Source organism: Phalacrocorax aristotelis, chromosome 4 (genome assembly GCF_949628215.1).
Source record: "Phalacrocorax aristotelis chromosome 4, bGulAri2.1, whole genome shotgun sequence".
NCBI classification, from domain to species: Eukaryota; Metazoa; Chordata; class Aves; order Suliformes; family Phalacrocoracidae; genus Phalacrocorax; species Phalacrocorax aristotelis.
Window position 1 is genome coordinate 452668 of NC_134279.1, and position 22385 is coordinate 475052.

Genomic DNA, 22385 nt, shown 5'->3' on the forward strand with positions numbered 1-22385 from the left:
ATATATTGAAAGTACTGCTTTACTGTTTCCAGTCTTTTAATTGCTTTCAGTGAGAATTAAATATCTTTATGCTTTGGAAAATCTTGCTCAGCATCCAAGTATCGCTCAGAATCTGTCCCATGATCCCTCTGTGGTGTTGTTTCTTGTGAAGTTAGGGCAGTAATTCCAATCTGGCTCTTGGGAATGCTTCACTAATTAAATAATTGATTTCTGTTAAGTATTCTGAAAATTCCTGATGGGTGAGAAGACAAGAGTATTCAGAAATATTTTAAAAAAGGTAATTTCTGGCATGTTTTTGCAATACCATAGTAGCAAAAGGATGTCTGGTTAAAATCCATAGTTGACTTTCCGATCCATTCAAAGTACTCTGAGCCTGCTCGATGAACAATTGAGTATCTTAAATCTGAAGCACTGTGGAAAAATCTTTCCAAGGGTGCCATAACTTCTCTTATTTGACAGAATTCCTGTACGCAGCGCTAAAAGTCCACAGCTTGTTTAGGCGATAACTAATAACTATCTTGGTGACACTGTGACTGGAAATGTAAATTAAGAAGGAAAACTCTTGGTTACTGGTCAAGAGAAATATGGGGGGTTTTTATGTATGATGCTATACATCTGTGCAGTGACATTATTTATAGGCAGGGTAGAGTAAATGGAAGTACATTTCAATTAAGGTGCTTAATCTGTATTAGAAGATTTAGGTGTTTGCCATCATGGACAGTTTTGGTTATGTTCGTATAATGCTAAGGCACAGCAGAAACAGGCTCCTTTATATTCATGGGGTATTTTTTAGTCATTTCCATACAATATTCAGGTACAAAAAATTACACAATGTCACTTAAGTACTTCTTTTTAGCTTACAAACCTGCTTTTCCTGTGGAAGAACACCTGTGCATTCAGTTTTTGTCTTAATTGTTTAAGAGGGTTGCTGCCTTCCTCTTCCCCTCCCTGTACTATTCAGTGGATTCCTGTCGGTGCCAGGGAACTCTCTGAGATTTACCATATGTATCTGAGAAAGGGAACAGTAAGAAACTGTAGGTAGAAGTTTAAATATAGGTGTAAGTGAATTATCCTAAGAGCTGGCCTTATCCAGAAACAGTTTAAGAAGCCTTGTGAATTAACTCCCACTAGCAGGAACTCCACACTGAACTGTCAAGGAGCTACATACTTAAATTATTAGATATTAAAAGTGAGATCTGCAGAAACGATTGGGATGTCTAGAGGTGAAGCCTGAGCTACCAGAAGGCGTTTCACACTTGTCATTGGGCCAGAAATTATCCAGCAGCATGGCACAAAGGAGCAAGCATCTTGGCCCAAGATTATGCAAGACCTCGGGATGCTTTACCTCCCTGGCTTGCTAATTAACTCCATAGGGTTTCATCGCTGGCTATTACGTAGAATGACTGAGGCTTATCCGGTCAGGAAGCAAAGTGGCAGACACGTCTGCCCAAAGAGTGTCTGCCAGTCAATTGATGTTATTTTCTATTAGACGGATGGTGTTAATTTCCAGAAGGCCTTGATAATCGATACCCGAGGGACTTGGACAGCAGCAGTTGCCAGTTTGCAAGCAGATGTGGGGGACTCAGATGGAAGCAGTTCACTCTTAGAATTTTCTGTTGGCTTTTGGATGCTGCCAGTGCGATTTCTTACGCTTTTATATGTTTGGCTCTTTCAGGTCATCAAAGATCCCCCTCCACCTCCGTCAGCTCCAAAAGAGGTACGGTATGATGGTGCTCCGCTCGTCATGCTGGTTACACAATACCACTCCTCTGTGCTTCCCTGTGTCTTGTGAATCTGGCTCTTTGTCCTAGCTGCTGAAGAAGAAAGAACTGCCCCGTGGGAAGCCTTAAGCTGAGAGAGGGATGGCCGAAGTCCAAATCTCTGTTCTGTCTCAGTCATCTCAGTGTGGCATGAATTAAGCTCAAATCCACAGAAATATTTAGGGGCTTTACCCAAGATAATTGAACATTATTTTTCCCCTTCTGCAGCAAAAGCAGAAAGACTGAGTAGCTCTGGTGTAACAGTCTAAAGATTCATGTGTGATTTAAACAGCATTTTCCCACAGCTTTGGCATTCCAGACACTAAAGAACCCTGACAAGGGAACTTCTCTCCCTCTTATGGGCAATAATGCACTAGAGGATCTTCTGGTGTCTTCAGTATTTTTGCCCCTGGTCTTGATTTAGCTAACTGCTTGAGCGTACTCAAGCGTACTCTGACAGTTAGGTCCATGATAAGGCATACTTCATTGAGCTGAGGCAGCCAAGAGCGAGTTTGACAAAGGTTGGCTTAGGAAACTGTGATCGGCTGTGTAACCTTTATCTGCAGATCTGCTGAACACCGTCTGCTGAATCCAAATGAGTAGGGCTGATGATCCAGCTCTTCACAGGCATTATATTTTCTGTAGAAGAAGCCGCTGCAAATCCTTTTCTTTATGTATGTTTTGCTTATTTTTTTACCGGAAAGGAAAAGGACGAGGCAAACAAATACACAGTTAGATTCTGCATTTGGACCTTCCTAATGGTTGCCACCAATGCTTTTCCCATGCAAAGCATTAAAAATATTTCCAAACGTGACCAGATTTGGTTTGGAAATTGGTAAACACTCGGGGAACCTAAATATTTGCTCTTTTACACCTAACATGGGAAGACTTATTCTCCGTGAACTCTAGCGAAATAAACTAAAGAGACACTTAGTGGTGGTGGGGATGTATCTTTTTAAAGTAAACGTTATTGAATTTTTTGACAGGAAGAGGAACAAGAGCCCTTGCCTACCAAGAAATGGCCCACTGTGGATGCTTCCTACTACGGCGGACGAGGAGTTGGAGGAATTAAAAGGATGGAGGTTTGTACGATATGGAGATGCCAGTTCACTAAAACAAAAGCTCTCTGAGGCTGCAAATGATGGAAACAAAGACTTTTAAAGTGTACTGAAAATACAAGGGCATAATGTGTGCTTCCTTCCCAGTGACATAAGCCTTGTAAAATTTTTTACCGTATCAATTTTGACCTTGCCTATGAAAGAACAGCTTTCAGTAGTTCCATTTGACTGGAACTTTAAATAGCTGCCTGAAGACATGCTCTTTCCATCAAGCTAATGAGAAAGAGAGAGTGAGAGCCTTTTCTGAATGTTTTGGAAGAAATTATAGTGAAACATAAGTCCTCCAACTGTGGGCCAGCCAAATGCGCTGACAATGGTGATGCTAAGGAGAAGCTTGATCCCAAAGGAACTCACAGCGACAACAGTGCCTGTCTTTGAAGAGACATGATAGCATCATGTTAATTAAAACAGAATGAAAAATGTGCATCCTTATGGGCACATCCTTATGTCAGATTTTATAGTCAAGTCAGCCTTTATGGAACTGGCAAAGCAGTTTTCTGCAGTTTTTAACTTCAATCTAGGAAACCGTCTCTGTCTGAAATACCCACCTAGGCCATACTGTTGTATCTTGATGAAACTTAAAGGTATTGGCCTAAGAATCAGCTTTGCTTCAGTTCTTTTTAAACGTGGCAGAAGAACATGCAAGTCTAAAGCTGTGTTGTTTACGTGTGTTTCCCTCAGCATTTCAGAACTGCTAATTTAGAAGAGTTTCAGATTTTAGAAAAAGAAAACATTTTGTGCAGTGCTTTCCAGAGGCAAGCTAGAAAATACTTTCCGACATAAAGAATTACAAGTCTGGATTTCTAGTGGGAGCCACGATGAACCTCTGGTTGTTCCAGGAGGGGTTCCACAGTTTAAATCATTACAGTTTGTAAATGGGATCTGGTGCAATGACACAGAAAATGAATAGACAACTCATGAACACAAGTAAGATCAGTACCATAAAAACAAGAATGTTCATCACATGGCAAAAGTGCTGTATTTCCTCTTCAGAGACGAGAGCAGAAACTAATGAATAGGTTAGAAAACTTTTTCACATGTGCTAGGAATTTCGTGCGGGACTAAAGGCTAAAGATGCAAACGAACTGAAACTGTGTGATCACACAATCACGGGCTCTTGAAAGGCACCTAGTTCTGTGGGGCTGTGCCTCTGGCCTACTCTGGGATCTGAGAGTACTAACAAATTTGGGGGTTGGGCGCCGCATCGCAAATGCCTCAGCATTTGAATGTGGAGCTTTACCTCTGTCCTGTAGTATCTGTACCAGTGGGGCTGAGGGAAATGCTGGCCCCTTCCCAGCTGCTCGGACAGAGCGGTACCAGACCTCATACCTTTCGCTGGCTCAAGAGAGCACTCTGCTCATTTAGTGAACCAGGGCAGAGCAAGTGGGGAAATGAGAGAGAAAACAAAACCAGGGTAGCACAACCATGACGGTGAGCGGGTCAAAGGGATGTTATTCCTTACCGGACAGTTAAAGGTGGTTTCTGTGCTGTGGTCAATGGAAAAACTTACTGGACTAGTCATTACATTTCTTCCCTGTTTTCTGTTCATGCGGTAACACAGTTGGCGATTTTTTGTTATTGCTTCTTTGTGCTCTGTTCTTCGGCCCTTCTTCTGGTAGCTTCCTTGCATAGATAGAAGTGGAGAATGAACCAGTGAACTTCGCTTAACCTCTACTGCCCTCCTCCTCTTTGCTTACTATATTCCCTTCCGGGGCAGTTACACGTTTGCTCCTGCCTCCCCCACTAGCTTCACCCCTCTCCGACAGTCCAAAATAATTCAGCCAGCGTTGTTCACTCTTCCTAGCTCTGTATTTTGGCATTGCGTTAAAGTTTTATGATGTAATTTCTAGACTCCACCTATTATAGGCAGTAATTTTTTATGTCAAAGTTGTGTTGTCAAACTCCCCAAATTCTGGTTTCTTCTGGATGAAGTCGCTTTAATTTGAAGGAGAAGATCATTTTATCAGTCAAGAATCCACCAGCTATCTCTAAATGGTTTTAACAGTGTTTAAAATACATTTTAACAACCTCATAAAAAACACTGTAAAAATACCATTGATCACAGTGAAAGATACAGATGCATTTTAATGACTCAGCAGGGCCTACTTGGACATGAAAGCCCACTCTAATATTGCAGAAAGAATTCTCCAGTGAGAAAAAGAAATCACTAAGCAGGCCAAAGGGTAAAGTTCAAAATAACAGAAAGGTTCAAAACAATCCCCCTCCTAAGAAACGATCGTCTGTATTTTATCAAGTTGAGTTTTAGTATTACAGACCGAATGAATCTGTCGTACTTCACTGCTCTCGTTCTCTACACTGAGAATACAGTGGTAAAAAATACCTGGTGGTGGTGATAAAATGACAAGGTTTTCCTCCAAGGTGTTTCACTTTTCTGAAGGGGGCTAGACTCTGGCTTGCCTACATATTTTCCTCGCTTTCTGTGTCAGCACATTCTACATATGGCGCGGATGAAGAACTCAGGCTGCTTCCTTCTCCCATCCTATGGCACAGTTATCCCAGCACATTATAGAGTGTCCCTAGCAAGACCTGGAGCAGTCTTTTCCCTCCCTCTGCATAGCAGAAGCAAGACCAGGAGCATGTCTTTTTCCTGGTGGGCAAAATGATTTTGTGCCCCTTTGCAGTGGGAGATCTGTTGCTTCCCACTCTTTCTGCATGCTTTTCAGGTGCTTGAATTGGCAGGTAGCAGGACAGAACTGGCGTATACCTACCAAGCAGTGTGCAGTGATGCTCTTAATTCTTCCCCTCAGGGTGGAAGGATTTTTCTTACTTGGATTCTTCTCTTTTCATGTCTGGCACCTGCACTGACAGAGGTCCCTGAAAAAACAAGTGTGTTGGTCAAGTCCTGCAGTAATGGTTAGCTATTTTGCAGTAACAGTTTCGTGACTCATCAGTGTGTCACATTTACCCAAGATGTACTGACAGAATTTAATTTCCTGGGTTTAGGTGTATCAGGTCCTCCTTACAGGCTAGATTGTAGCGGATGGCATGATTTAGAAAGTCTTGCGCTGAAAATAATCCGGGCCGGTTTTACTAAGAACTTTCAAACTCAGCCCTAGCTTTTAAATGCTCTTTTTGGTTGATAGCATAACAGTCTTGTCTAGGTTTGTTTCTTCGCACAATACAGCAAACATCCCTGCTTAAAGTGCTGCACGGTGTTTCCAATTACAAGATGAAATCAGGTTACTGTAGCAAGACAAATCATCTCTTAGAGGGAAGGTTTTTCCCTGTATTTCCTCTTTAGAGCATAGTAAGTGCAACCTTTTGGGGAAGTGGAAATATACTTGTCTCACCAACAGCAATAATGCAGGACTCCTTTCTCTTGGAACCCTTTGTATAAGTTTTATATACTTGTGGCAGTGACAAAACATGTATTGCTACATGTTTTACCTTGACTTATTATACAGGTTAGACTGCTTCATCTGTGTTTGTTCCAGTGTGTCCTTCTTGTAGAACTACTTGAAAATCTGAGCAGTTTCAAGGAGCTCCTGCTAAAATTTGCTCAAGTATCGCCTTTCATCTAAATTGGGGTTCTCAACAAACATGCTGTGTTAGGAAATCTGGGGGGACAAAAATCTAGGCTTTATTAGGTGCCAGATTAAGAATTGGTATTTTAGGGTAAATCAGAACTGGAAATTATATTTTTTACATCATTAATTAGAGAAGATTTCCCAGATTTCCTGTCTCCTATACAGCCTGTGTGATGCATGGTAGAATTTTCTTTCAGTATTTCTCTTGACTTTTCACTACTAGGAGACTCATATTTGCAAATATATTTAACTAAGAATACTCATCATAAAAAATGAAGAGGGAACGTTTTCCTCAATACCTCTCCTGTTGTTTATTTGGACCTTCTTCCAAATTTAAACTTTTTCAGCTACTTCTCTTATTTGCAAGTTTCCTTGTTCTCTGCATACAGTGCATTTACGTCTGAACTCTGGCTTTACTTAGGTTCGCTGGGGCGATAAAGGATCTACTGAAGAAGGGGCTAGATTAGAAAAAGCAAAAAATGCTGTGGTGAAACTCCCAGAAGAGCCAGAAGAACCTTTTCATCCTAAACCACCTAAACCAAAGCCTACCTCACCAGCCATTCAGGAGAAGTGGTATACGCCAATTAAGGTAATATTTGTAGTCTTCAGTACAATGTAATTTTGTGCTAAAGGCTAGATTTTGTCTGTGTTACCGGTTTTTACACGTGCTGAACTGTACATTATTTTTCAAGTATTCCCATTCAAGTGTGATGTCTATTCGCAAAGTGAACACCTACTCAGGATTAATAGCAGGAGCAGTTTTTAGCCCTAAATGCAGTACTTCATCATTTATGCCACATTCTGTTATCCTTGCCCCAAAAAAGGGACATACTGTACAGTGTATACAGGGTCTTTATTGGCATTTGGTCTATCTCAGTGTGTATCTAATTGAGCCTAAAGCTACACAGTTTGTAGCCATTACACTAAGTTTTAAACAGACATACTCATTACTAACCAAGAAAAGCAAAAAATTATATGAAACAATATAATGCATAAAGTCTGACAAACAAGTGAAACATAATAAATGGCATAAAATGAAGAGATTTTCCACTGTAGATGCCGTGGGTCACTTGCAAACCAGTAACAAGCTCTTCTCAAAAACTGAAGATGGGTCCATAAATACCTTGCTTTAAATGTGTAAGAGCGGAGAATACACAGGTTTAGCTGGGAGCATGGATACATCTGTTCTGTCTTTACAACTCCTCCTGAGTCCTTTCTGACCACAAGAAAGTCCTGAAGACGCACTGTCCACACACACGCAAACTCTGTGATCCATCTGAGCGGAATGGGATGCTTCCGACAAGCATCACAGCTGCTCTGCGTGTTCTGGCCAGGCAGCCGGCGCACTCGCGGTGAACCAGCTGCGTTCGCTGCACGTGGGACTTGCCGCGCAGCACGAGTCTGCTGTACACCACGTGCTTAGCAGGTCCGAGGCTTCCTGAAAACGATGAACTTGCTGTATACATGCTATAAAACCAGATACGTTTATGTGGGAGAAATCCTAGATGGACATCCCAAAGTATTGGCAAATAAACATATTAATTCTAGGTCACTCAGAAGCAAACGTAGGTTTGTTCACAGCCTCCCAACCACTGTGGACATGGGAGTGCGGTACCTCGAATTCCCTGATGGGAAAGAGCAGAGCCACACCTGTGTGGTGGGGGTGACACATCCTAAGTTTATACTTCGCTTATCTGGCTCTAAGGAACTGGCTGGCACCCAGTTCTGCCAGAAAAGTTCTCCGTGGATCTCCTTGGACAGTAACTTAGCAGGTGTGGTGTGCTCTCCACTGACTGATCTTATTGTATTTAAAGTCCTGTTGCTCTGTTGCCACAGGGTCGACTCGATGCACTGTGGGCACTGTTACGAAGACAGTATGACAGAGTCTCTTTGATGCGACCACAGCAAGGAGATGAGGTTTGTGTGCGGCACGCGTACCCACTACGGTTGGCAAAAGGGGCGTTTTACAGCCAGGGTTTAGCAGGTGCTGAACAATGCTAATTCCGTGACCTTAGCTAAAGAAAGCACTGGAGCCAAAAGAATGGCACGATAGGAAAAATAACACGTTGAGGAAACAGAAGTGCACTGAAAGATGCATCACACCAGCCCAGAAATGTTGCAGAAACACAGATCTCCTAAAAGCAGAGTGAAGGATTCTGTATTTTGTGTGTGTTCAGCTGGAAAACAAAAACATAGCGCATGCTTCATGCAATGTAAACTCTTATAACCAACACCCAAATCTTTCTTATAACCGGCTATTTGTAAGATTAGAGTCTGGCAATCGGAATACTAAAACCACGTCAGATTTAACTGACCACTGGTAACTTGCCTGCAAGTTGCTTCCTGTACCTTCGTGCTGCCATGCCAAAGGCAACTTTCACAGGAAAAAAAAGGGGAGGAAACTTGTTTCTGAGATGATCCTTTCTTCTAGTACGGCCATGACCCACCAAAAAGTGGCCTCCACTACAAAGACTACTATGACTGGGACACAGAGTTACGATCTGAACCTTTCGTAGTGAAGTTAGATTGTGTATTTCTGATTGTTATTCCTTAAGAAAGCATTACTTTAAACCTTAGCATTTATCTCGGGAACTGGCTTATCATCCAGACCGTTCAGCTTCCTGCTTGTGGCACATGGGAAGAGACAAAGAGCAAACCATTTCCTCTAAATGAGACAGCAACTTTTTCTCAGCAAACTGGCCCCAGTGGGCGTGACAGATGAGATTCTCTCATACCACAAAGCAGTAGTGTGCGAGAGCACTGATTTTGCAACATACCCCATAAAGAGGACGTAAAAGGATTAATTAGAAGGGTTAAAGGGAGGCAGTTACCTTTGAGAGAATGGAAGGAAATCAGTGTTTATATTATTTTCCTGGAATGAAGTCTGGTGCCATTGTAAAGCAAGAAAAGGTGAGATTTAATTAAGACAAGGACAAGCATTGGAAGAAGCAGAATGACAAGGTGCAATGCTGGAAATAGGGAGCACAGTCAAATACCAGTGTTATCATTCTAGTTGTTATACGGGCAAGTTGTTCACTGTTTGCATGAAAGATGCGCGTTACACGTAGCAGAATTAACAATAACAAATCTACATACAAAATACACAGTGCAATATAGTTTAATGGGATAATCCACTGTAAATAGGAACGTAGAAGAAACAGTGTCTGAACAGGCTAAAAAATTGTCAGTCAGGCCCTGTTTTGAGGATTTCTGACCGTAAAGAGAGGTAGTTACTGTAAAAATTGCCTGGGAGGGAAGGCTTTGCTGAGCAATTATGAAGTCAGGCATCTGCCTTCTCTGGACCTGACAGGAAGACACTGACCAACATCTTGCTTTATGAAAAACAGAGAAGCAGCTCGCTGATCTTCAGTGTCCCCGCTGAAAAAAAAAGGAGTTGAATTTGTACTGATGAATAAAATCTAAACCAGTGGTCGTTCAGGTGTGACCTGTGACACTGTAGGAGCACAATTTCTGTCTGGTACTGTATTCTGTATCTTGAGCGGAAAAAACCTGAATCTTTTTACTTGTTCATACCTTGCTAGGTAGAGATCTCATGCTGTAGCCACGGATGAGCAGTCGTGTATGTACAGCGAGACATGCGCATGCGTACTTTGGGAGCTCTGTTGTGGTAAACAGCAGCCACATAGTTGTTTTGTTTCTTCATTTATTTATTGTTGAAGAACTTGGTAGTTCCCATTTGTAGAAGAATTCACTGCTGATTTCAAGCCCTTGATCAAGTAATTGAAATTTAGGCATGAAGTATCAAAGCAAAAGGAGCTTTTTCTTCCTCCTCTCTCTCCTCTCCCACCTCTGCCACGTTGCCAGATAATGCCGAGGGTGGCCCAGTTTGAGGGCTGCACGCGGTTGAGCCAAGAAGCTTTGACTGTGGATGGAAGTCCTTTGAGTCATAAATTTTTCAACTGGCAATCCATGAGGTTAGGGAAGCTTGTACAGGTGTGAGCTAGCAGGTTGTCGCCGACATCTGTTTAGAGCACAGGCACAGGTCCTCGGCAGCCTGCAGCGAGGCTGCAGGATTGTCAGCAGATGTAGTTAAGAGTGGCAGAACAGTTTTGGTCTCACATTTGCCGCCTGGGGGCTGAAACACTAAAGGTAGAGTGGGGGTGGACACAGCTGCGCTCCCAAACATGCCTCAGGCACAAATAAAGAGATCTAATATAGTTTGACTCTGTTGTGGTGGGGAGATGAGGACAGAGAGCCACTTCAGAGACAACTTAACGCTGCAACATCTGCTGCCAAGTTTCCAGGGAGTGACAGGGGACAGCAGGTACAGATCGAAGTCCCCACATAAACAGCCTCCATTAAGCCATGAACTCTTTTGAAGGGCTCCCATCAAACATAGTGGAGTCCGCAGCAGGAGATTTTGTTTTCAAAGCCGTGTTTTGTTTTCTGCACTAACAAGACAATTTATAAATGATGCATTACCCAGCGTCCATACTCCTCTTTATACTTCCTTTCCTTTTTTTTTAATAAAAGAGGCAAAGAAGAATGAACTGCAATGGTTTTGGGGTACTTTGATAAGCCACTTAACTGTCGCAGGGCTTTAACTGAGGTTATGGCAAACTTCAGTCCACAGCATCACGTTCAGCTAGGAAGCAGAGCTGAGTGCTTGCGCCGTTACGGTGTTGTTGCGGAGGAGCATCTGCCATTGTTTCTGTACAGAAACACCTCTTCCAGGGAGCTTGTTACTGCACGAGCGCAGAACCTGGCACAGGTTCGCAGTGCAGGTGTTAGGGTCCTGGCCTCTTCTCTAAATCCTGGTGCTTATTTTCTGACACGTAGTTTAGCACCTAAAGGTAATCCTCAGGGTTTTTCAGATTCTTTATATGACCTTGTTGCTTTGTGCAGTTTGATAGTGGCTGAGATTCTGATTCTGTATACATTTATGCACACAAATGTCTCTGAAGTCCACAAATAGCCTATGGCACTTGTATTTACGATTTTGCCCGATCAGGATGCAAACGTATGTGACTGGTAAAAGGGAAGAAAAAAATCTATAGATAATTCCAGAAAATTTTCTGTAGTAGAACTATAGAGTACTTCCAGCTTGTTTAATGTTAGAAAGCAGCCTAATAAAAAGGAAGACACTTTAACTTGTTTTTAATTTTAACCCTGCTAGCTTTTACCTGCTTTACAGATTCTTTTGTAATAATGGCTACAGAATTAATACAAAGATCAGTTTAAACTAATGTTACTTTGTGAGCATTTCTACGGTATACAAAAGAATTATATTCTGCACTGTAACTATGTTAGCATCACACAATTTACAGTTTCAAACCGTTTGACTGTGTTACGTTCTCTGAGGTGAAGCCCATGTGACCGCTCCGTTTGGGTTTCTTCAGTAATTCCTACGCTGGGCACCGGCAGAAAATACTAAAATCATTAGCTCGGCCTGTCAGTTGCAGAGCGGAACAGTAACTGTTAGGAGGCTTTAAGTCCCTTACAACTGAGGGAAAACAAAAGACTAACTGCAGTGCCTAGGAGTACCCTAGCAGTCAGGTCCCACAAGGCTTTCACAGGGTTTGACGGGCAGTTCATCACCTACCTTTGCAGCAGAGCTGCCGTCTACCACCACTGTTACTAGCCTAGTGCTTCATAATGCACTGAGCAATGTTTGCTTGCCTACAGGGTGATGGGAACGGGAACGAGACTGGTCGGAGCAGGATTTTTTGGTTTACTCCTGTATTCTCTAAAAACAGAAGTGTTTGTCCATTATCTAACCAAGGAGGACCTCCTTCCAGAAAATGAAGGTGATTTGGCTCCTTTTTTAATCACCACAAATTGTTGAAATGCATAGAGAAATAACAAGTTACAGTTAGAGAAAGGTTACTGTGGCTACTTAGAGGTAGTGCACTTTTTAGTTTAAAACTTTTAAGAGTCAAACTGAGCCTAGCAGTAATTAATTTTACAATATAAGACTCAGTTCACTGGAGCTCTTTGTTCAGTGATAGTATGGTATAGCGTATTTTAGTGGAACACAAATTATTATACTCAAGAAATTGTTGCCTGAGCGCTTTAAAGAAACTTCAGTATCACTCATACAGCAAAGTTTATGTTTCTGTTGGATCTTCTAAATTGCTGCAATAAGAAGATGCAAAACTAGTTACAAAATGTGTGAGATTAGAGGGGAGTTAAAGCACCTCTTTTTCTTAAATACTTTCTGCCAAAATATTCCTTCTGCCATTTCTTCAAGTGGGACTTTGTGTAGACCTGAGAGCTAAACCGGAGTTTTTCTTAAACTTCCAGACCCATATTACTGTTAAAATTAAGTTCACTGTTACAGAGAGTGGAGGAAAATGTTTTAAGAGTATTCACTTCAGATTGCCCTATTCAGACTGAATTCAGAGGTCAGTCTCCAACATGGAGCGATGCATCCTGCTGAGCAAAGCACTGAACTAAATTTCAGAAAAACAATCGTCCCTGGGCCTGCCTAAAAGCATATTTTGGAGAGGACACCTGCCCCTTTTGTTAAAATGGCGAGTGAGAACCAAGAGATAAGCAAGATTATGAATTATGAACTTACTAGAATTTTCTCGTGCTGAAGATCCAGAAGAATATACTGCAATTAAAACTTCTAGATAATAGTAATTCCTCCAAAAGGATGCTCATTGTAAATGGGTATCACAGATTCCCTTTGTTAAAACTGGATTGCAGGCTACCATCCAGGAGGGTCCAGCCTGTCTGCCTCTCGGGTGCCCCATCCTAGCTAGAGTGGGTATCTTAATAGTTGCGTTTGCTAGTTGTCAATCAATGAAAGCAGTAGTAATCATCTTTATTAAAAGACGACATTGGTCTGGTGTTAGGAGAAACAAGGATATTTTCCCCGCTATGTAGGCAGCCCCTTCTGGCACTCCCTCCCTTTTGCAGATGAGTGCTGTTGCACTCTTTAAAATGAACCTTCAGAGTTCATTGGCACGAGTACGAACACTTGCATGAATGAAATAGTAGAAAGAAATAATTCTACTTGTCATTTTCAAGTCATGACCTTTTTACCTATTTGACCAGTACTCCCACAGAGTAAAAAGGACAAAGCGACTCTGGCAGACTTTGCATGGGCCCTTGGAGGCAGTACCGTGGCCAGCAGATGTGCCAGGGGAGGGTTTGGCTGGGTGTCAAGAAAGGGTTCTTCCCCCAGCGGGTGGTGGAGCCCTGGAACAGGCTCCCCAGAGAGGCATCACGGCACCAGCCTGGCGATATTCCAGAAGCACTTGGACAAGGCCCTCAGAGACACGGTGTGAATTTGGGCTGTCTTGTGCAGGGATGGGAGCTGGGCTTGATGGTCCTTGTCGGTCCCTTCCAACTCACAGCATTGATTCTATGATTATACTATGCAGGTGAGCACGCTGCTCCACCTGTGTTGTTACCATTGCTGTTAGACAACCACGACGGTCCTGATGGAAGTACTGTCATGCCAGCGTAGGATGTACTTTTTGCAAAGCCAGGATATACTTGAATAGGGCATTTAAAAAAGCTGAGCTGCCACCACAGTGTGCAGCCAGAAGAATTCTTGCTGTCTTTGTTAGTATACAAGCAGCTGTCTGAAAGATGAGTGCTTTAGGCTTCCTGAAATGCAACAGATACACCCTACCAGGCATCGCGGTAACTTAAGCTGTACTGGCAGGAGAGGGATAATGCCTATTAAGAAAGGAAAAGTCAATCTTTTCTGGGTGGAGTATGGATCTGCTACAGCTTCCAAATACCTTGTCTGCCACCCTAAAGAGCATTACAGTTCTTCCCCCCTCCAAGCTGTACTAAAACCATTTCATTTGGCCGTGCAGTTTTTGTTAAGAACCATTTGTTTCATTGGGCATGATTCTAAAGGGAAAAAATAAACTTCTTTTCTTAATTCCTCAAAACATCTTTTTTATGGAATGGATTGCAGTAAAACCAGTTATATTTAATCGCTACCTGGCTTCCAGTGAAGAGAAGGCAGAAAGTATCTAACCCAACCCAGTCGTAAAACACAGCTCCGAGCTTCAGCACAGCCCTTACGTAGTTTATGTTAATGCCGAGTATCTCATTAGCCCAGCTTACAGAGAGACCGTCTACCTTCAAGAAGCAGCAAGAAGAAAGCTGACAGGTTCATTTGGTCGCTACTCTCCAGAAGAGACATGACAGCTTTAACTGTCTTGGGCGTCCAGATTTATGAACTAGTCCTACGCTCCTAACCAGATTAGTTCCTTTTCCATTAACTGCTGAAAGTAGGGCAGCTGTCCGAGAGGCTGGTTGTAAATTCGGCAATGTCTGCTGTGTTAATCTGTAGGCTTTTCAGATGAAGAAGGCAGCAGATAACAGGATTAAAGTTTCACGACCCAGGGTTTTCACAGCCCGAGACGCGGGCATAGGGGGATAGAGAATGACTTCTGTCATTAATCTTAATTGATTGTCAAGAGGTTTTAATCTGGGTTATTAATTAGGGAGGCCCTTAACACACTGTCTACTTATCAACATCAGATGTTCTTTTGGGACTTTTGGGACATATGGCCTATCTTACATTTACATTCACACAATTTACTCGTACATACATTTCTGTATGAAGAAATTGTTATATGTATTTATGCATACAAACAGCCATAGAAGCATTTGCATGCACAGAGGCATCACACGCACTTTGGCAAAATGTGGTGAAAATGAAAAACGCACTTTGCACAAAGGTTGAATTTCCACACCATAAACATGTATACCTCTATTTATGTTGATAGGTATATTAATCCATTTCGATTATATATGCCAGTTACCTAGACTATCTTTCAAATAGAAGCCTTTTATTTGCAGATTTAAGCCACGTTTAACTGAAGCGGAGCGCATGTCTCTGCGTGCCTCTGGCCATTCAGACACATACATACCGCAAACAGAAACATTACTGTTTTTATCTTTAGCAGTTTCAATGAGTTAATTTTCAGGCCTTCACTCTTCCCTTCTCTTATTTTTACACAAGTTACTGTTGGACAGCCAGAATGGATAGAGGTGCAACTGTCCATAGCTGCAGCTACGTAACTACGCTTCGGCGTTTACCAAAGTACTGTTTGTGGCAGGAAGCATTAAATTACGATTTCAGCATATAAACTAGGCAAGAAAAAAAAATGCTGGGAGAGTCCTGGCATTTGAATTTTGTGCAGATTCGAACTGCTTTACCAATTTCTGCAGCCTTTCCTTCCTTTACAGAAGGTTATTTATGTGACTAATCCCATATATGAAAATGGAGCTGGGGCTGAGGAGGCCTTTTGTTTCAAGTCCTCTGTGAGTGACAGTGGAAGATTCCTGTTTCTTGGAAAATGTGCTAGGCCATGCTGTGGCCCTGCTTTCCAAAGCAAAATGCAAACATTAGAATGCGGCAATCATACAGTTACTCAAGAGCTGAAAAGTCTGGTCTTAAAGTATTCACAAGAAGTAAGAATGGTTTGAGATAGTTCAGACTAGAGAGAAGGGTGTAACTGGGAAGAGATACAAAAAGCCTATAATCTGGGAGAATTTACTGACAACTGGATCCAAGAATTTCCCAGTTTTTCCTGGGAAATGGAGATAGAACACTTGGCTCACCTAAATAAAACTATCCTGTACTAAGCAGCTGTAGCGCTGTAGGGACGGACCTCTATCATAGAGAAGCACACGAAACAAACTAAAAGCTCTTTCATCATGCCCTTCTTGGATATCGTGTTGCCTCTTGAAACTCCTAAGCGCAATTCTTGCTCATTTTCTGCAGCAAATTGCTTCAGTCTTCCCTAAGGAGAGCTGTGTCAACTATTGCACTGCCACACGTGGGCATCCCCCAAAAGCACCCACCTGCCAAAGACTTGCTGTGGTTTTGTGCTTCAACTGGGATTTCATAGGAATTATCTGCTGGCCAACTGCAGAGTATTTTGGCTCTTAAAAAGGAATGAATTTTGACTCATTTGTAAGGTGTTTCTCAATCAGAGTCCCACCTGTGGAAGACTTGGAGCTTATGTCCTACAACTTCTTACTCTTGTAGCATGTTCATCTCTAGCCGCCTGTATGGTTTCATTTGGACTATTGGGCTATGTGGGTATTAGTGAAGTCCTGCCTTGTATCAGCCATTCAGCAGCCACTTGAATCAGTGTGTAATTTTTCATTTTGCATCTGAGATGCCTCTGCAGAGAAGGAACAGAAGAGTAACAACAGACATCCCAAGAAGGTGTCTTACTGGTTTGTCAGATAATCCATTGTTGTGGTGTCTCAGTTCTGTCACTGAGTTGGGAGTACCTCCACGTTGGCAGATTCAAGAAGGGGTCAGCACTTGATTCCCAACAATGGCATAATTTCTTCCACCTCATCACAAATTTGAAGTCCGAGGATGAAATGACTTTAATGACTGTGTTTCCTTGACATAGCTCTGTGCCTGCCTTTTCCCTGTCAGTCACAGATAAAGATGAGGAACTAAAATAACGAAAATAACGGAACCACATTGTAGGCCACAAACACCAAGAGTGGATGAGAAGCCCTCTAGTTGCTCACACAGAATCAGCAAAGAATTTCCTCTAGCTGTGTATCCGTACCCCTGTGAGTTTGCTTTTTGACAATATTTCAATGAAGAGATTTTATTTGGAGCAAAAATAATGCATTAGTCATTTAAACTCCCGCATTCCCAAAGGTTATTAGGAACGGTACAGCTTATCAGAGGTGGGATTCTCCATCGCTGTATAAGTGAGAGGTCCCAGCATTCTTCAGCAGTGATGTGGCATGTTTTAAAAGATTCAGACTGATTTCACTGCAGTTTGCAGGAGATCAGAACAAATACTTTATATCAACAGAGACGAGTGGTGAAGGAAATCAGATGACCAGGAACTAGGGAGGCTCTGGGATGGGAAACTTGGTGACAGAATGAGGTGAAAAGAAATAGACTTGTTTTCCTTTGACTTCACTGGGCTCTTAATTCTCTAACCAACAGGAGAGAAGGCTTGTGAAAACATCTTGAAAATACTATTTTTAAAAAGTGAAAGTTTATGTATCACCTAGAAGGTGTTAGTGTCACCTGCAGGTAGCTGTGGCAGCCCAGACCTCAAGCAGCCTTACATGCTTTGGGTAAGTTTATTATAAGCTTGTGCTAAATTGTGGCTAATTGAGTTCAAAGTATGCTCAAATTTGCCCACCCAGATACTCACTGGACCGATACAAGAGTCTGTAAAGTCTGAAAGCAGTTGCACATGTTAATCATTTCATGCATGCAGATTTTCTCATTAGCTTTAATACAACATTACCAAAAAGAAGGCGGGGTGAGGGAGCTGTTCCCTTACCTTGACATTAATTGTTGGGAAGTTGGGAAGGACTACAGCGCACATGCTGCTGAGTGTGACAACTGTATGTAAAGGCGGACAGTGGGGAGAAAAAGAAGAAAAATCAACAAAAATTATATTAATTGCTTCTGATCTTTTTACTGTATCCCATAAATCACGTTTCTTTTTGTTCTGAAAACAATTTTTGCATGTCTAAGTCCACCATAAAGAATTAACAAAAAAACTTAAACACTTGAGTTATTAGCATTTCAAAATGACTGAGCCACAATATTTTCTGAACAACCTAGCTGCAATATCTTTATAGAGTGCCTTCAAGTAACATACGCTTCTCGTCTTCGTCTGTTTGCGTGCTTTATCTAAAGGGGAGATAGCTACCTAGTAAAAGAAGTGACTGTGCCATACGTTGCCGAAGACCATTATACTTTAAGGTTCAGGCTGACATCCATCCATAAATTAAAATGTCTCAATACATTTGAGTTGTGTCCCTCAACAGCATGACATAATGGCACGCCCTCAGCCTTAACATTTAATTATAATATTGAAGGTGCTGCTTTTTGATGACTTGTGTCATAGCCTTCATGTAATTTAAGCACAGTCTTAAAAAAAGTTAATTCAATTACAAGTAATGGAGTTGTTAATGCTGCTTCGTGTCACTAAGTATATATGAATGCGTACGACTGTTCCTTTCAAGTCACTCTGAAATGAATTTTGCAACTTCTGACAACTGTGGTGGACAAATGCTGAATGAAAAATCAATCACTTAAGTTTAAATGGGCTGAGCTCACTGTCTTTCTTCAAAAGCCTCTGTCGGACAGCTAAACAGATGATAAGTAACAGTTTCACTGACCTATAGCCTTTGAATGTTTAACATAACCCTCTAAGGACAGCACTTCAACTACATTGCATTGCTTGTACTCCAGGGCTCAGGATTTGTCGTTCGTAGATAAAGATTACTTCATTTTTGATAGACCATTTCTATCTGTAGTTCTCTCCCACACTGTTGATCCGTCTTTATTACTTAGTCTAGCAATCCAAATCCTGCAATTTAAATTGGTTTGATCAAACTAAAAAGGATTAGATTTTCTTGGAATTCATTATCACTTTTTTCCACTGGAAACAACAGAAATTCTTAAATGGCCTGAAATACAAATTTCCTTGCTGGATGCAAAATATTACTGTCTGATCAGAGAGGGTAAATGCAGGTGGAAAGTGCACAGTAGCTAGTAGAACATTTTATATCTTTCTGTGCCGAAGGAGATGGATGATATTTTATTTTGCATTATAGTACAACATAAAACCTGCTAAGATTTGGAACCGTTGTAAAATGATGGACAGGTATCTTTAGGAAGTAGAGTATAATCCCAGAAGAAAGTTGATTATTTAGGGCTGAAAATTTTTAGAAGAGCCTAAGGGCTCTTAGGATGTCACTCAGTTCTGTGGAAGGACTTCCCGTGCAAACCCAAGCACACCCCAGCGGTACAAACTGCAGCAGGTCTCTAAATCATATAGGAGTCCTGCATATTGCCACCAGAGAACACCTGCTACACCCCCGGAGGAAGACGTTATGTTTTAAGGCACACCCCTACATGAGGGCTGCTTCCCTCTCTCTTCCAGTGCTGCCTTGTTGCCCTGTTCCCAGCTCCGTTCCTCAGCTACCATGGGCCGCTCCATTTGCCCTCACCACAGAAGAGCTTTGGGTGCCTATCTTAAACCTCGAGTATCTATCACAGCCAAGCCACAACTAGTCACGGGTCATTTATTTCATTTCATTAATAAAATAATAACATCAATAGACAAAGGCTTCTACCTGCTAATAGTCAGTTTGAGTCTCAGGCAGTTGATGGGAATGACCTTTTGCTTGTGCAGTCATTTTTACGACTCAGGGTCAGGCCTGACAACCCATCTGCCATGCATCAGTGGTAGGCATCGCTGCCCTTTGGTAATACAGCATAGATGCACCCCAGGTAGATGCTCAGGGCTCACATGAACTCGATGGGCAACTCGATGAAGGCAACTAAGCAAGATTTTTCCCTCTGATAACAACATTTATAACAAAAAGAAAGGTGTGTAAAGGAACAGGAGAATATAATGGAGTGTGTTTCCGTCAGATCTAGGATTCTGTGAATTCTGTGAATTCTAGATCTAGCTTCTCTAATCTCATTGCTTTACAAGTGCAGTGGTGTACACTGTCTTGTAGTTGGCAAAGTGGAAGAAACTGCTAATGGATGTAGGTACTAACTGGAGAGAAAGTCGCATGATACTGGCTCCTTCATGGGATTTTTGCTATTGACTTGGTGCCTTTGAATGAATTAGCCATGCCACATATTTTAAAGCTAGTTACCTTCCTTCCCACTCTGGTAAAGAGAAACAGTGAGGGAAAAAAATGAAAGAAATGGCAAATTTCAGTAAGTTTGGCCTTGCAAATGCAGATCAAGGACTAGTGTATATAGGTGGCTCTTAATACCTACCTGCCTGTTGTGGCTTTGCACCCCCTGCATCATAGCGAGCAGAGCACAAGACAGTCATACATTTCTTCCTTGAAAGTCCTTCCTGCTCCTAACATTTGCTCTTTTGGTGTATAGGCATTTAGAGGATTTCAGACCTACCAAACTGAAATCCAGTTTATCCTCCCTTTTTTCCCTTCCAAATTGATGGTAAGCCTTCCTGTCCAACTCTCCCCATAAAGTTTTTGGCTAGTCCCTGCAGACCTGACCCTGGGGGTATCAAGGCCAATTGCATCTGCTTAGCCCTGCTCCCAGTCAGGGCCAAATCAATAAACAGCAAAAAGCCATCAAGTTTGGAACAGCGCTTCATACTTTATGTTTTAAATTATGTTTTAAATTCCCGCCAAGTATAACATACTTCTACTGAATGAAAGCTGGTTTCTCTGTGCTAGATAAATATAGCTGTGTCTCAAATTGCAAGTGAAATTCTACGTTTTGACTTCTAAAGGTTTGAGTGATCTGAGTCACAAGTAAGAAACCCCTCCACTTCCGGGTATACCCAGCCTGTTCACACTTAGCCTGCATGGGATTAACCCACACAGCTGATCCTAAGCACTTGCCTCCCTCTTCAGGGAGGTTTTCAGTAGGGACCGCAAAATTTCCTCCAAGGGCTTGTCTGAGGAGTATTAAATATAACTGCTCTTCAGCTGAAGTAATTATTTGTTATACCTGATTTGTAAGATGGTTCCATGTTAAAACTCAACTTTCTGGTTAACTGTGCCTGCTACCGACTTAGATCTGTGATTGCCAATGCTGTGCTTGTGCTCAGCGGTGGTGAGGGTTTGGTAGCAACTTGAGAATGTAGCCCTGAAAAATACCTTCACTTTAGGCCTTCCAGAAATTCAGTTTTAGTGTATCTCAGTAGTCCCAAAGAAGGTAAACTGAAAGAACTTTTCCTATTTTTTTAAATTCTTATTTACTATGTGGATTGTAATTAAACTCCTTCTCACATAGTGCTCAGTTGGCACTCTGTGAATACTTCCTCAGGCATGTTCAGTGCATGTTTTATGTTAGTCTTCCCTGATCATTAAACTATAAATGCTCTGACTACGTAAAGAAAAATAATATTAGGGTTTGGCTCAGAAAAAGTCAGAACAAAACCAGTCCACTCTGTCACTAGAGCAGGGAAGTTTTGTTGACGAGAGCATGCGTCTCCGGTCCGATCAGAGTGAGGTGCTCCTTACTGGAGTTTCAAGAAACATTTGGATGAATGAAAACTGCCTCCCTGGAGTGAGGGCTGCAGGGCCAGGCCCCTCAATGGCCTCTGTAAACCCTGCTGCCATATTTGAGATGGTAACTGCCACACCACTGACATGGTTATGATGTGTGGAATGTCTGCGAGCTCTTTTCTCTAGACTACTACAGTACTTGAGTTTTAAAAAATGTTACACCTATTTACATGGTACATCACCCCTGAATTTGTAAGAAGAAATGCTAAAGAAGGCAGTTATTATGAAACAGAAACATGAGGCTGTGAACTGTCTTGGCACACACCATGAAACGTACGACCGCAGCACTAGTCAGTCTCTACGCAAGAGAGACCTGTTCCATTTACCGAACCTGGTGCCGCTTCATGCTGCAGCTGCACCTGCACCACCTCTGCTGCTCCAGACAAAGACCAGGATGCATGGGCCCTGGTGCCGCATCAGAAGCAACTGCAGTGGTTCTCTCAGGGAGACACTCCCGGCTGGGCTGAAGCCCCACTGTTTCTGAGAGCTCAAGGACACCTCACAGCAGCAAAGGGTCTGCCTCCTCTCCTCCCCTCTCCTCTCCTCTCCTCTCCTCTCCTCTCCTCTCCTCTCCTCTCCTCTCCTCTCCTCTCCTCTCCTCTCCTCTCCTCTCCTCTCCTCTCCTCTCCTCTCCTCTCCTCTCTCCTCTCTCCTCTCCTCTCCTCTCCTCTCCTCTCCTCTCCTCTCCTCTCCTCCCCTCCCCTCCCCTCCCCTCCCCTCCCCTCCCACCAGGGATGTTGGGGGCTCACACTGACTGACACTGAAACCTTTTCCGTTCGACATCTCTTGTAGTCTGCTTCCAGGCTACTGTCTCCACCAAGATCACAACAGAGATATAAATGCTGCTGATGGGAATGGAGATATAGAAGACACTTCAGCAAAACCAGGAGGAAGATACAAGAGAAATAGAAAGCATGCCTTTCAGCTGGCTCATTTTTGATTTCCACTCAGCACTG

At 42.3% G+C, this 22385-nt stretch overlaps 1 protein-coding gene across 2 annotated transcripts in view; it reads left to right on the forward strand.

Annotated features, from left to right (window-relative positions):
- Positions 1-22385, forward strand: part of ANTXR2 (ANTXR cell adhesion molecule 2) — a 118074-nt gene that overhangs the window by 64536 nt on the left and 31153 nt on the right. For both annotated transcript variants that reach the window (XM_075089914.1, XM_075089915.1), the window contains 4 exons: positions 1676-1717; positions 2747-2842; positions 6848-7015; positions 8263-8343. In XM_075089914.1, the coding sequence (XP_074946015.1) occupies positions 1676-1717; positions 2747-2842; positions 6848-7015; positions 8263-8343 (387 nt within the window). The remainder of the gene's footprint in view (positions 1-1675; positions 1718-2746; positions 2843-6847; positions 7016-8262; positions 8344-22385) is intronic.